We start from the raw sequence: 15,399 nt of genomic DNA on the forward strand, positions 1-15,399 counted from the left end.
CTTTGTAGGGGGGAAGATCATTTCATCTAATGTGTTCAAGACAAGATTTGCATTCTTTGGCATTCAAGAGGAACTTTCGACATGGACTGAGGACCGAAATGTTCATTTTTGTGGTTGTTTCAAGAATTGAAAATATTTGGCCAAGGTGTTAGTACTCAGCTTAGAGTCATTCCCAATGCTTGCTCGCTTTTCAGGGCTTGGAACATTTAGCTAGATTTAAATCTGGTGTAGGATCAGAGGAGAGAGATGGAGGGAGGGAGACAGAGAAAGAGAAAGAAGGAAGACAGGCAGGCAAGAAGGGAGGAAGGAAGGAAGGAAGGGAGGGAGGGAGGAAGGAAGGGAGGAAGGAAAGGAGGGAGGGAAGGAGGGAGGAGAAAGGAAGGAAAATATGAAGATAAAGGAAAAAGGCCTAAAATTAGAATGTCAAAGGGAAAGATATGGTGAGATTCTTGTTAAAAGTAAGACAGGAAGGTATTCCTCCCCTCTATTTTGGGTCAATCATGTTGGTACAATCCTGAGGAAGAAATGAAGAACTGACATTGTTAAGTTACCCCTTTTTGATTTATTAAATGTAGCCAGCTCCAGAGTAAAACAAAGCATGCAACAGTAAAATGGACTAAAAAGTACTGACAATTCTATTAGTCTCCCTCTTTTACCAACAGACCGATTTTAATTTCATCTGTCTCACATATCTCTTAGCTGAGACACCAAGATCCCTTCCCCATCTCAAGTGCTAACAAGGAGAGAAATTGTCTGAAAGAAGAAGATAAACAAATACCCTAGATGGCCATACTCTATATAATTAATACCTGACGGATTGGCAAGGCTTACCTTTAAAAGGTAGAAAATAATTGCTTTTCCGTATATGAGGAAGAGGGAAGAAAATCAGCAGAAATGGCATAAAAGCAGTGTGTGTGTGTGTGTGTGTGTGTGTGTGTGTGTGTGTGTGTGTGTAGGAATGAAGGAAGATTTCAGGAAGTCACCAGAAAAACAATAAGATTGTTAGACGATTCTAGGTTTGGAAGAGTCCAGAAGACATACTTTCTCCCTCTAACTCCTGAGTAAGACTCCCCAAACCTTATGACATCTTATTCTAAAAACTCTCCCAGAAACAATTCCCCTGGAGCAGAGATCTCTCATTTGGGGAAGGGGCGGAACAAATTGTTGGTATTTGGATGTAATGCGATATAACAGTGCCAGAAATATTCTAGGACTTGACTAAAATCACACAGGCTGGAAGTGACAGAGCTTCGGCCACAGGACCATCGCTATAGATCTAGAAGAGGTCCCGGACGCTGCCTAATCTAAAGCCTCCATTAGATGGAGGATTGTAGATGAAGAAACTGCTGGGTAATTGAGCTGCCCAAGGCCGACACAGGCAGTCCGTGCCAGATGTGAAAATCTTAGCCAAGGCCTTCTGATTCCAAAGTCCATGCTCTTCGCTACTGTACTATGCTTTTTCTGAACCAAATATTAACTTTGAGTGGAAAACCCCACAAAATAATACTTTCTATTCATTGTGACTCAGAGGAGCAGTTACTTCAGACCATATACTTTGGGTTTTGTCTTATTTTTAAGTTCTCAGACCCTTGGAAATTTTAGTTACAGTTGTTACAAGACAACAGTCCACCAGGATAGAATGTATTTTGGGAGATCTCACTGAAGTCTGCAGCGAACTTAAAAAAAATAATAATAATGGGATAGCAGCAGTTGAGAGACTTTCCTCCTCCTCCTTCTAATCTATTCTCTCATCCTTCCCTCCTTCTGCACGAAGTGGGCTCTTTCTCACAGTTAGCCAAACTTGAGCATTCAGAACACCGTCATTACATTGTACAAAAAAGTCCAATCTCTCCCCCCAGCACTCAGCCCTGTAAATCCTGGCTGTCTGACAGGGGACTCTGCTGGAGTCAGAGCAGTCGTCCTCCCTCAGTGACTGGACTTCACAGCAGAAGTAACGTGATGCCGGCCGGTGAACATTGGGGGTGGGGGGATCAGGGAGGGAAGGGCGCCCGCCAGCTGCCTGCCCCAGGCCCTCTACTTACACTCTGCCATTCCTCTGCCCTCCAAGTGTACAGTGGACACGCCGGGGAGTGGCAGGTCTGCTCAGATGCAGGTCTCGTGTACAGGTTGCAGTCGGTATCCCTTGTTTTGTGGGCTCCAGTCCGACAGTCCACATTCCTCTGCTGGACTCCTTGGCCACAAGACACGGAGCACTGAGGAGACAGAGTAAGTGGGAGCTTCTTATAATTTCTTTGGGGGGTGAGAGAGCAATGGGAGATAGAATGGAAAAAGAGGCTTATATTCTTAATGAAAAACCTTTTACAATTATCGGGAATATTTTTTTGATATTTTCAAAGAAAGTAATCAAAAATAGTGTCTTAGTTCTAGACCAATTTTGGAGTCTTCTTTCGAGCCCTAGAAGTCAATATTGGAAGTGCAAGAAATCACAATTACTCTGTCACTGGAAACTAAAAATCTGAATGAAAAGGGGAAAAATCAGGGACAATACCAGCACAACATAAAAACAGGGGAGGTTACATCAACTGAACAACAAAAATATGTCTGAAGATTTGGGGTGCTTGAGAATTAAAATAGAGAGTCAGAGAGGAGTTTTGTAGCATGATTTTGGGGAAAAACAAAACAAAACAAAACAAGTTGTGGAAATATAAAAGCAATCACTGAATACTTTATAACCATATAAGAAGCAGATACCTCCTCTCTCATCTATTGCCTTGCTAAAAATTTTCCCATCCAATTTTATTTTTGTATTAGTATCTATTTACAAATATGGATGCGGATATCAAAAGGACAGGGATGGAGGTAGGGAAGGAAAAAAAGAAACATTTTCTTAAGTGTCGTCAGCTCTTGAAGAGATAATGTAAATCATATAAAAACAGTTTATTGATCCAATCCCACAATATGCCACATTAAATCTGCAATTAACTTTTCTTTAAATTAATTTTTTATGGTTTCTTTATAGTGAGGTTCCATAATCTTGCTTGTGAGTAGGATGAGAGTGATTGCTTTTATTAGGGTTTAGACGATGAGAAAGGAAAAACAACGTTTGATTAGGACAGATATTCTTGGTCAGGAAAAACGTTTGCCAGACTAGAGGGCCATCTCCACCTTCTTTAATGGGGCTGTTACTAACAAACATGTTCAACATGTATTAAGGTCACATACATCTAAATGGAACTTCTTAAATAATAGAATTAAGCTTCTGACACAATGCAAAAATTCTCTTTCAATTAGCATGCAGGAAAATTCATCATTGGGTAAGACTAATGAGAATTCGCTATCAGGAAACATCATAAAGCATAACCAAATGAATTCTTCCAAATAATCATTTTTTTCCATTACAGATACTCAGCAATAAAAGTACCCTTCTTTAGAAGGCTGCCCATGCATCCAAATTTATTCAAATTTTCCCCACGTGAACACTGATATGACTGTCAGTCTTTAAAGGTTTATAGGAAAGTTAATTGGATAACGGCCAAAGATTATGAATAAGTACGGATAGTATTACCTGAGGCTGAACCCATGGAAATAGGAGCTAATACATTTGGGGCACACAAAGAATAAAGCTTTTTCGGTCACCTTTGCTCCCTGGGGATTGTGGGGATGAAGGGATCTGAAGTCTGAGCTACCAAAAACAGAGGGTCTGCTGGCAAGTGGATGTTTAAGGCACAGGTAACAAGTATAATGGGCCATTCTATAGGGTAACCACTTTGCCAATGACAGAAATCCCATTGAAGGCAGAGAGCAAAACGAAAAACAAACCATTTGGCTGACATTCAATTGTAATATCGTGTCTTCACTGGAAAAAGCAATCGTGTTCCAGGATAAATTGTCTGAGTAATAACCCATAGCAACCAAAACCCTATATAGATTTCTGTTAAATGGCAGCTGTGTGGCAGTAATGTTAGCACAGGACTTACAGGCCGAGCCCAAACCTTTAAAAATGTTTTAAAAACCTAAAACTAAAAACAAAACATGATGAGTTTTGGGAGGACTTGGGAGGGTGAGGGGCCTACATGCTACTCTTCTAGCTAACTAGCTACCCCTTTTTACTACCTATAATAGAGTTCCTGTGAAGTTCAAAGGAATTAATATGTTTGAAATGCTTTCCAAATTTTTAAACAATAAATAAATGCCTGGGCTATTTTTTTTTTTAAGAGCGGAGTCCACACCTGTGACTTTCAATTATTTAAAGGAATTCCCTTGCTGAAAAACTCCTCTCACTGACATTCAATGACAATTCTGAAGTTGTAGTGTTAAAGAGAATCTTGGAAGCACTGGGAAGGTCTATGACTTCCCCACACTCACAGGGCAAAATGGGTCAGGGGTTTGCCCAGGTCATTGTGAATGGCCTTACAGATACTATACCATATCATGTGTCTTCATGTTAGTGGGTTTTGTTATTATTCCTTTCCCAAAGGCCAATTTTCTGGTGCAAGTGTACTCGAGTCTGTAGCCTGTACCTTATCAATGCTAAAATATGGTTCATAAGTGTCTATGCTTTTAATTTATGAAAATATTTGGGGTCATAAAGTCAAGATAATAAGCTGAATAATGTATCCTTGTCCAAATTTATGTACCAAAAATGAATCAGCTGGCAGAACAACAACAACAAGAACCAAGAGAAATAAATGATGGGAATTTGGGGTTTCAGCAAATTAAGTCAGGAAGACATGGATTTCTATTTGTCAATTTCATGGTCATATATTAGCTACTGATCAAAAAAAAAAAATTCTGAGGATAAATGTGAACTTCTAAAGAGAAAAATTAGCCATATTTTAAAAATGCCAAAGCCATTTGGAGGAGTAATGGTTAGGAGATAATTCCCATGATTACAAATGCCCAGGAAAGTCCAGGCTCTGAACTGCAGAGTATTGCATCTGGTCTCTGTAACATTTCAGGATTTAGTGTGTAAGTTTGGGTGCCCTGTGTCACACTATTCTGATTACAACCATTTCCACGGCATGAGTGGTGCATCTCAGGTTCCCACTGAGTTCTCAGGAGTGAAATCTGAAATCTTCCTAAAGAAAGGGAATTAAAAAATAGAACAAAACCAACGAAACAGCCCTAGCATGATTCTGCTGCTTTGGATGGGGATGGAGAGAGAAGGGAAGATAGATCTCTTTTGTGAATTTTCAACTAGTTTGCAGAGAAAAGTTCTGAAGATGGAAGAGTTTATTGTGATATCTTAGGACTATCCTCTTACTATCCCAGCTTACTGAAGAAGTTTGCCAAGCGTTTTGTTTTTATTTCATAACTATCAAGCTGTGAGAACTGACCACATTTCTCCAGATTCTCCCCCAGCAACAGAGATATCCTTAAATCATTATTTAATATTTATCTATCCTTAAATCCTTAGAGAGAAGTAACACATTTGATTTAAGTCACAGAGGGAACTCAGATCTGAATGGGATTTGAGAAGACTCAATGGCCTTTAAGGTCACTTCTAGCTTCTATAATCCTCATTCTACAATCCTTTTTGGCTCCATGCCCATTAACCAGATGTAGAAAAATAGCTGAAAATAATGTTTTTGCATAAAATTTTAAAGAAATCAAGTCATGGAAATTCTTAAACAATTTGGGCCTTGATTTCCTCACCTGTAAGACAGAGTTAGATAAGATAACCTCAAAGTTTCCTGAGTTTGTAAATTTGAATATTGACATGTTTAGAAGAGGATGATGTTGACTTGGAAGTCTTTGGAGCTCTTATGAAGGAAATAATCAACCTTAGTCCACAGAATTAAAGAAAAGACATGCAATGCATCTTCTGCCAGAGAGGCAGAAAGGCTTGAGATGGACTGAAAATGTAGAAAGAAAAAGTTGTTTAGACATAGACAACATGGGAATTTGGTTTTGCTAGACTATGTAAATTTACGCTCAATAGTCTCTTTTAAAAATTATTCAATGAAAGAAGCAGTGTGAGGAATAGATAATAAATGCATATGAAGATAAATTTTAAAAGAAAATGCTGTTTAAAAGTGACTTTTGAAAGATCATAGACCAGGAGCTAAAAGGGACTTCAATCTAGTCATGGGAACAGATTTGGATTTGGAAGTCACTTTAGAGGTCATCTGGTAAAAATTTTCCCTCAGTGTATGTCTGAGGAAAGTAAGACCCCAGTAGATGAACTACATTTAAGTAGTAAACAATGGAGGGTCAACTTGAACCCAGGACTTCTGTTTCCAGAGTTTCAGAATCCGTCCTATTTCCATGGTACCAAACTATTCGCTTACTACCTTACTTGCTTATTCCTCTACTAAAAGATTCAAGTAGAGGGACAAGAGAGAATTATCAAAATGTAAACAAAATCAAAATAACCCAGGCAATTGTTATATCAATGAGCTGGGAAACTAAGTAGGAAACTGAGTCAAACTAAGGAGGGATGAGGTGGAAGGAAGATTTGCCCCTAGTATCTGATAGATCTTTTTCTCCTTCATTCTGCATGTGTTGCTATCGTACTATGGGACACAGAATGCATCTCTAGAAATGAGAATGAGGGAATAACTAAGGCAACTCTGCTATCAATTGTTGCCATTGCATTTTGTTTCAGAATTTGGTTCTCTGCTTGAAAACATGACCCATGACCCTTAAACCCTGTCCCACCAAAAGAATGGCCCAGAATATCGCTTGTCCCACGATGGAAGGTGAAAATTAAAAGGAAAAAAAGAGATTCTATATTTATTTCCTTGCCAAAGATCAAACACAGAAGTGGAGATTCCTTGGTTTTGGTGAAGGGGAAGATAAATGCATGACAGAGTCCCTCATCTCAGAAAAAGGGAGGAATTTTAATCACAATCATTGTGCCAATGTTTTTTGGTGTCAAAAGGTCTGCACAATCATACTCTAATTTGATGACTTTTTAGGTCAATGTCTTATAAATTATTGATAGTTTTCTTCTAATAGTCCTATTAAACTTAATGATTCATATTCAATTTTGAATCCTCAAGGAACAAAAAATAGTATTGTTTAGGGGTCCTGTAAGCTGAAAATATTTTGATCACCATATTTCACTCTAATTGGCTTCCTTTATATGTATCTTATTTTATTTAAATGCATTTATTTATGACGTGCCATGCCATGACATATTATTCTGAGAAGTGATCCACAGGCATCTCCAGATTGCTAGAAGGGTCCACGACATATAGAAAGTTAAGAACTACCAGGGTATTAGATAATTAGCAAGCCCTGGAATCAGCAAGATGTGGGTTAAATCCGGCCCTTCACTCACTGGCTGTGTGACCACGGGAAATCCCTGAACCTCTCAATATTCCCAAGACAGCTCTGTAAGACTATAGGTTAGAGAAAAGTTGCTGATCTCCATCACTAGAGTTTCCATATTGGCAAATCCCCACACCAATGAAATCTCAGGGGTGGGAAACCTGTTCTTCTCTCCACCCCAAGGATATTTCTCTTCCAAACATTCTCCAAACGCTAATGACCACTATTACTTTTCTAATTGTTGCACAGGTAATAAGAGTTTAGAGCAAATTTCCATAGTGCTACAAGAATAAAATATTCTAATTATGTACTAGTCAGACTCGCCATATGGGCAAAATAAGTGATTGAGAACTGTTTTTCAAAACCCTGGATTAAAAAAAAAAATCAAAGGATGAGCATGAGCTTTTGTGGGTGGGTGAGGGATGCCTGAGTTTGAAGGGAAGTTATTTATTTACTTTTTTGAAGTTTATTTTTCTCCAAATGGATCATTTTTCTTTTCAAGCTAAAGATTTTGAAATGTATAAAATTTCAAAACAATTTGCAGGAGGCTTTAAAATCAATTTTTGTCATTTCTGTCTCAGAAACACTGCATCCTTGATAGTTTTTCTTTTTTGTTGTTGCTGTTTTTTTGTTTGGGGGTAGATTTTAAAGTTAGGCGGGGCTTTGTTCTGCAATCTTGCATTTTTACAAGCTTTATTACCAGTCTCACTTTCTGCTGCAGAAAGAAATTATGCTAATGATTCAACTTGATATCGAACAGCAGATGCACGTCAGGCAAAAAGAGCCCCCAAACAAGCAGTTTAAAACCTATAATTCTGAATAGCTGAAGCTAAAGGGGGATTGTTCCCCTCGTTTCCCAAATGTGGGAGTCCAGATTTGTTTCAGGTCAGCTCATTAGCATGCTAATATTCCTCGAGGGTTCAGGCTACCTTTCCCTGGACATGACGGGATTCTAATTCATTCCAGCCCCTTTCCCAAAGGGTACAAATGGACTCCCACTGCACAACAACTTTCCCTGTGTATTTTGATCATTCATTCCAACAAATCAAATCAACGCATTAGAAAGCAGGCTGAAGTCCATTGCATTACTCTGTTTACTTTGTTAGCTATGGAAATGACTTCCATAAGCCATAGTTTCTGAAAGGTGAAGTTCTTTCCCAGGAGAATATGTTTCTTGTAATTTTTTTTTTTAATCTACTGCCATCTCCCAGTGGTTAAGCCCAATAAAGAGAAATGCATGGGAGATTTTTGCTTACCACCACAATCCCAAAGAATTTAGAAATAAAGCTAACCATGTTTACCAATAATGAGCAAGATTCTTTTAATCTCCTTCCTATAATATGATAATAATAATAATGATAATAATAATCAAAACCCTCCAAGTGAACATGGAGCTAGGGGTAGAAATTGTGAACCATAAGGAAAAGTGACGGGGCATGAAACTTTACAGGAGAACAAACTAATTAATGGGGGATCTTAAATAATGCTGCTGCTGGGTCTCTGACTAATTGAATGTTCTCCAGGTTAAGAGACCAGAAACTAATTGAGTATATCAATAAATTAGGAAAAAAGCAATTAAAAAAAGGATGGGCCCAAGTGAACTATAGTTCTGAAATCCAATCAGTCCATGAAACCAGAGTAAGAACCCAAGCTGGCTGAGGGAGAATCAGGTGATTCTTTGAATGTTCGATTTTTGAAAAATGGATTGATCATTCATTAGGATAAAGGCTTAAGCAGGATTAAAGGGGCTTTGCACGGACACTGAACAAGCCCATGTGTTTATTTTTCTTGAGTGAAGCAGAAGTGGGGGGAGGCCTGGTCGCAGAGATGGAAAATCTAAGAGGATTAGAAAATGGCTAGAAAAACTAAGACAGGTAGAGAAAAAATATGAGCAAGGCCAAGAGAAAATGTGAGCTATTCATGGTATGGTTAGTTTCAGGAGGAAAAAAATCGGATATGGTTAGAGTTTTTTAAAAAATCTAAGGTTTGCTCATTTCCTAAAAATGTCAGGGACCTAGCCTCTAGAGTTCATTTCCTTTTTCTTTATTATTTGTATTTTTCATTTTGAAATTGGGAAGGTCAAAATCATTCCCATATTAATATGGTCATGTCCAAATATATTTTAGGTCCTGTTTAATAATGTGGAATATCGCCCTGAAGTCAGGAAGACCTGAGTTCAAATCTGACCTCAGACACTTAACACTTCCTAGCTAGCTGTGTGACACTGGGCAAGCCACTTAATCCAAATTGCCTTAGCAAAAAAAAAAAAAAAAAAAAATGTGGAACATTATTCTTTATTAGAGTGGGTTCTTTGCAGATCAACCTATTTGATTTTTCATCTATTGATGTACAAAAAAATTGTGTTGTCTGATCAATCGAGAAAAAGACCCATTTAAACTTATTATATGTATAATAATATATATTTATATTTGGTTGGGACAATTGGGATTAGGTGATAATCACCCAGGATCACACAGCTAGGAAGTATTAAGTGTCTGAGGACAGATTTGAACTCAGATCCTCCTGATTTAAGGGCTGGTGCTCTATCCACTACACTAACTAGGTGTCCCTAAACTCATATTCTTTTCAAAGAATTTCATTACTTTTAAGCATACTCAGTAATGAAAATCAGGCCAGAAACTTGCCAAGTAAAGGCCAATAGGAAGACTGAAACTGGCTTACCCATTGGTCCCATATATATGGAAACATCTAAGGCTCTTGAAAAACAGTCTGTTTTCTCAAGTAGGGTAAACCATACTGATCATTTACTTAGCAAATCCTGTCTTGAGCAAGTTCAAAGGTAATCTTTAGCCCAAATGCACAGCTGCCCATTCTCAACTGGGTCGAGTCCCAACTAATGGGGACTTTCTGAATGTGTTTTCTTCTATTCACAAAAAACTTGCTCTCTCTTCCCCCATCTCCACTTTGAAAGAACAACACAGACCACCTGCAAAAGAACATCACCTCCATTCGTTGGTACCAGTGAGTCAGCCAAAGAAGACCATGTACGCGGGAGGGGAGAGGTTATTGCTCACCTGGCTCCAGGCTCCAGCTTTCCACTTTGGACATCTTCCTCCTCTGCACTTTCTTTGCCCGTTGGGCTTAGCCAGATGCTTACAGTAATCACTCTCTAAATGCTTGCCATCTTTTGCCATGCAGTACACATTTCGTTGTTTATGCCCCCGACCACAAGAGACAGAGCACTGTAATATAAAGCAATGGCAGTGGGTTTTTTCATCAATCAATCAGTCATTCAACAAGCATTTAGTAAACACTTACTGTGCCGAGCACCGTGCTAGAAGCAGAGGGTACAAAGACAAAAGGGAGACGGTCCCTGCCCCAGAGGAGTTTCTATTCCATAAGGGAAACAGCACATGCACATATAAGCAAGCATAAGATAGAAAGACGATAAGACAATAATTTCCAGGTGCAAAAAAAGGCATTCACAGTTTGAGATGGGGATAGGAAAAGCTGGACACGAAGGGGAGGGATGACACTGGTTCCCAGCTTCCCAGAGACAGAGGATGGGGGCATTCCAAGCAAGGGAGGTTTTGGGCACAGGTGCAAGAAGGGACAGGATGCAATTCGTGAGTGCAACAAGAGGGCCATACTGGCTGGACTCCCTCGTGGGTGGAAGGGATGGGCAACGTGCACCCAGCCACACATACATATATGTATATATGTAGGTATATTCACATATATACATATGCGCTGTACATACATATGTACATATATATTTACGCCATTGATATATAGTGAAAGCTTTTGGAACGTAGGAGGAAGACCAATTGTAAACAGCTTAAAATAGAAAAATTTGTATTTTTATCCTAAAGAACTAACAAGTCACAGGAGCTTTTTAAGTGGGTTGAGTGACATGGTCAGACCTGGAGTTGAGGAACACGCCTTGGGGAGCTTGTGGAAGCCTGGAGTTTCACAAAAACCAGTGAAACGGATCCTGACCCACCCACCATTCCCCCACCATCCAGTGCCTCCTACAACATCTGAATAAAGCTAAGCTGCCATTTCTAGAGTGCTTTTGTGAAATGCTTTATAGATATCATTTCATGTCAGCCCCTCAATGACTCTGCAAAGTAGGTGCTACGTGTGATATATACTCCATTTTGTAGATGTGCAGATAGAAACTCCAAGGGATTAATCAGCTTGCCCAAGGCTTCATGTGATTGAAAATGAGGTCTTGTTGAGTCCAAACTCAAGGCTCTACCCTGTCTCTGGACCCTTGATGGGTATTATGAAAGAAAGAACATATTGAAAGCCTGGGAGAAATGACTAAAAAGTAATTGTGGTTATTGTTTTTTTTTAAGTTTTGACAAAATGGCACGAGGAATGATTAATCATAAGAAAATTCTTTCCATAAAAGATTACACTTAGGTGTAGTGGATAGAGCAAGGCCTGGATTCAAATCCTGCCTCAGACACTTAATAGCAGTGTGATCCCGGGCAAGCTTTTTCTCATCTGTACAATGGGAGGATTAGATTCCATGACCTCCAAGATTCCTTCTAAGTCACTAAGAGCTCATTCTCTTCTTTGCTTTTTGTCCAAAAATCCTTCTGCCAGAAGAGGAAGAAAAAGAGGTGTCTTGGGGGCAGGAACTACTCCAGGTGTTTTTGGTTTTTGTCTTTGTTACCCCCAAACCTAGCACTGGGCCTAGCACATGATAGAAACGGAATAAATGCTTGTTGAAGGAATGAATGAACGAATGAACTTCTGCCTGCTTCGTGAGGGGGGGAAAAGGTCCATTTTACAAATGCACACTTGCTGCCTCCTGATGAAATATCTGAATCTTCTCAGCCATCTTCTAAAGGAAAAAGTTCTGAGTCTCTAAAGCCTGCAGTCTGAAATCCAAAGGAAATGAGGGGAAATGACTCTGAGAATCCAGAGGCACACCGAGCAGGTAAGTCGGTGCCAAACTCATTCAGAGAGGCCCCTCATTTCCACCTCAATCTGCAGGTTCATTCAACCCTTTCAAATGTGACCACGTCTGACATGTCGACCGACCCTGAGCAACGGGACTTTGATTTCGGCTTAGGCTCCTCTGGAAGGTTTAGCAATCAAAGGGTTTGTGGAGCCAGGACAAGAATTTCAGATGACAGGTTCCTGTAGAATTACGCGAGTGCTTTCGCCAGATGAATGCACCAGGAGCCTCAACTTCCATTTCCTCATTAAGGATTACAGAAGTCATTAAAAGCCTGCTCATAAGCCAGCTGGTTCAGGTTCTCATTGCGTGTTATTTTCAATATCATCTGTCCCTCCCAGCTTCCCTTTTGGAGTGAAATGAATAAGAAGCAGCAGAAATATGGGAAAATGTCATTCAATAGATTTTTAAGGGTCATTCCCTTCCCTCCAAGGCTTCTTCTCATTTCCTACCCCTTCCTGACTCCTTGCCTTAATGAACTTATAATAGGAAAAAAAAAATCTTTTTCTGTAAAGATAAACAAAACGACTACAATGTTAGAGATAGAAGGTAGACCTCTGATTTTATTCAAAGAGGAAGTTCCTTTTTTTACTCTAAAACTGATAGTTTAAAAGAATTCTTTCTAGTATTAAAAGGTTAATTAACTTGCCCAGGATCGTACCACTATTAAGTTTCAGAAGCAGGACTAGAACTATTTTTCGAATTAGAAACCAACTTTCTCTGTCTACTATGTCACATGACCTCATTATAAAAGAAATAAAGTAGTTACCAAGTACCCATCAGTCTATGTATGTGAAAACTTGAGGACCCCGTCTTTATACATACTTTTTTTTTTTTAAGGAGTAGCCTTAGAAAATCAAAAAGAGCGCTATTTTTAATTAGGTCTTTATTTTTTAATAGCCTGAGCAATTTTGCATTTTTCCTCAACTATCTTCTCATAATATTTAGATCATCTTTGGTAAATTGAACTTGTGAGGCATAATTTGGTGATTCAGGAAATCCCTTTGGATACTTGTCTAGTTTTTTGTTAATCTTTGTGGTAAATTTGCTTTTTGGTTGTGTCTGACTCTTCACGACCCCATTTTGGTTATTTTTGGCATAGATACTGGAATGGTTTCCCATTTCCTTCTCCAGTTCATTTTACAGATGAACAAACTGAGGCAAATAGTATTAAATGACTTACTCAGGGTCACAGAACTTGTAAGGGTCTGAGGCCAGATTTGAACTAAGGAAGGTGAGTCTTTTGGACTCCAGGGACAGTGCTCTATCTACTATGGCACCATCTAGTGTCCTTGTTCTTACTGAACTACTTAAACTGCTTCAAGGAAATTATTCCACTTCCAACAATTTTATTGTGTATAAACTGTAAGGGCTGCATTGCTCCTGAAATCCTGGTCTCCAAAGCAGAGGGAGAACAGGAGGTATCTACTCTCTATGCTAAAGCAAGCTCCTTATATCCTGAACCTATGGAGAGGTTTGTGATGGTTGAGAGTATGACTTAAAAGAGTCTGAGAAATCAAAATTCTTGTGTCTTGAAAAACAAACAAACAAAAAAATACTGAAGGAAATCAACATTTATGTAACTAGAAAACAAAGAAGGGATCTTCTTGGTTTTCCAAAGAAAACTGAGATAAAAGTTGCCTCAATACAAGTGAACTAAATAATGTTGTTGAGGATGCCGAGCTCATTTTGCTAGTTTTTCTTCATGAGAATGGAAAAAAAAAAAAAAGAAGAAGAAGGTCTTGCAGCATTTAAATGACCCTACATAGGTAGTAATGGCTTAGGAATGGCTCAATTTGTTCACCCAGTTATCAACTGATTTATCTTCCTAAATAATTGGTTAATTGGGTCCCTCATTATCTAACCAGTTGTAGGGTCATGAAGATATTACCAAAGATCAGAAAAAATGGGTAGCAAACACCAGAAAAAATAAAAAAAGCTTAGTATAGTTGGAACAGAGCTTAGCACACTTTTCAGAATGAGTAAAACATGCTCCAAGGAAGAATTAAGTCTGCCCCATGTTAAGAGTTGAATGTGTTTCATTTACCAAATACTCATTCACAAAAAGTAAGTAGGATTAAACTATCCAGCACATATCTTGGCAATGTTGACATTTGATAGTACTCTATCTTTGAATAATTCTCAGTTTAAGGACAGCCTCAGGAATCACTGAAAGGTAAAGGTCCTGCCCAGCTTTCTGACTGCAGGGAAACGATTCATATCAGTGTCATTATTGACAATAACAAATGTGAGCACTTCACTAACAATGTGACTCACACTAAATGAATGAGTTAAAAAATACTTAATACTTTGTGCTAATCACAGTGTTAAGTGTTAGGGACACAAAAACAAAAAGCAGACAACTTGAAGATGAGATTTGAATGACTTCCTAATTTGATCTATTGAGGGTTCTAGAATTTGACTTAGAGCATTTCCTTTTGCCCATCCCATTGTGCTTCCCCCTTTCCCCCCTACCGTGTGTGTGTGTGTGTGTGTGTGTGTGTGTGTGTGTGTTTAACTATACATTTGGCTTGAACAGAAGTTGCCTTAGGAAAAGGAATGTATGTTTAAGGATCATTCATATTTCCATTTGGCTCAATTTGTTAAGACCTATAAAAGATTAGGAAATTTTCAACTTATCTAATCTGATGGCAAACACTTTTCTTTTAAGCTCTGATTTCTAAAGTACGAAAGAAGAAAGGCAGCTGTTATGGAAACTTTTTATGTTGTTTGGTTTTTTTTTTAGAATTTTTTCCTAAAAGAATAATAGTTTTTTTTTTTTTTTTTTTTTTTTAAGTGATCAAATAATGGCAAGGATCAGATACAAAAATTTTAGGAAAATCTCTCCAGATTTTTTTCAAATTGTTTCCAAGACACCTCCCTTTTCATCTATTCATGTCACAGATAAAAACTAGCTAAATTCAGCCAACTGTGTTAATGGAAGTTTAGCTGGGAATGCTGTCTCTGAGGAACATTTTATACCCACTGCTGAAATAGCCTTCTCATTAGCCAAGAGAATTCTGAAAGCTTTCCATATCTGGAAAAAACCCTATGTTCTTTCTCTCTCTTTCTCTTCTCCCCCCCCAATCTTTTTGTATCTTGTATCTCTCTCTCTGTGCCTGTTTCTCTCTCTCTCTCTCTCTCTCTCTCTCTGTGTGTGTGTGTGTGTGTGTGTGTGTGTGTGTGTTCTCCCTCTGTGTCTCTGTCTCTCTCACATATCTTCAGCACTT

The 15,399-nt window shown here is 38.7% G+C and overlaps 1 protein-coding gene across 3 annotated transcripts in view; it reads right to left on the reverse strand.

The window, feature by feature from the left end:
• The window catches only part of ADAMTS9 (ADAM metallopeptidase with thrombospondin type 1 motif 9), a 184,322-nt gene that overhangs the window by 35,174 nt on the left and 133,749 nt on the right, over positions 1-15,399 (reverse strand). For all 3 annotated transcript variants that reach the window (XM_003762344.3, XM_023498097.2, XM_031953629.1), the window contains 2 exons: positions 10,272-10,439; positions 2,043-2,213 (listed from right to left, as the gene is read on the reverse strand). In XM_003762344.3, coding sequence (XP_003762392.1) covers positions 2,043-2,213; positions 10,272-10,439 — 339 coding nt within the window. The remainder of the gene's footprint in view (positions 1-2,042; positions 2,214-10,271; positions 10,440-15,399) is intronic.

The sequence above is a fragment of the Sarcophilus harrisii genome, chromosome 1 (genome assembly GCF_902635505.1).
Source record: "Sarcophilus harrisii chromosome 1, mSarHar1.11, whole genome shotgun sequence".
NCBI classification, from domain to species: Eukaryota; Metazoa; Chordata; class Mammalia; order Dasyuromorphia; family Dasyuridae; genus Sarcophilus; species Sarcophilus harrisii.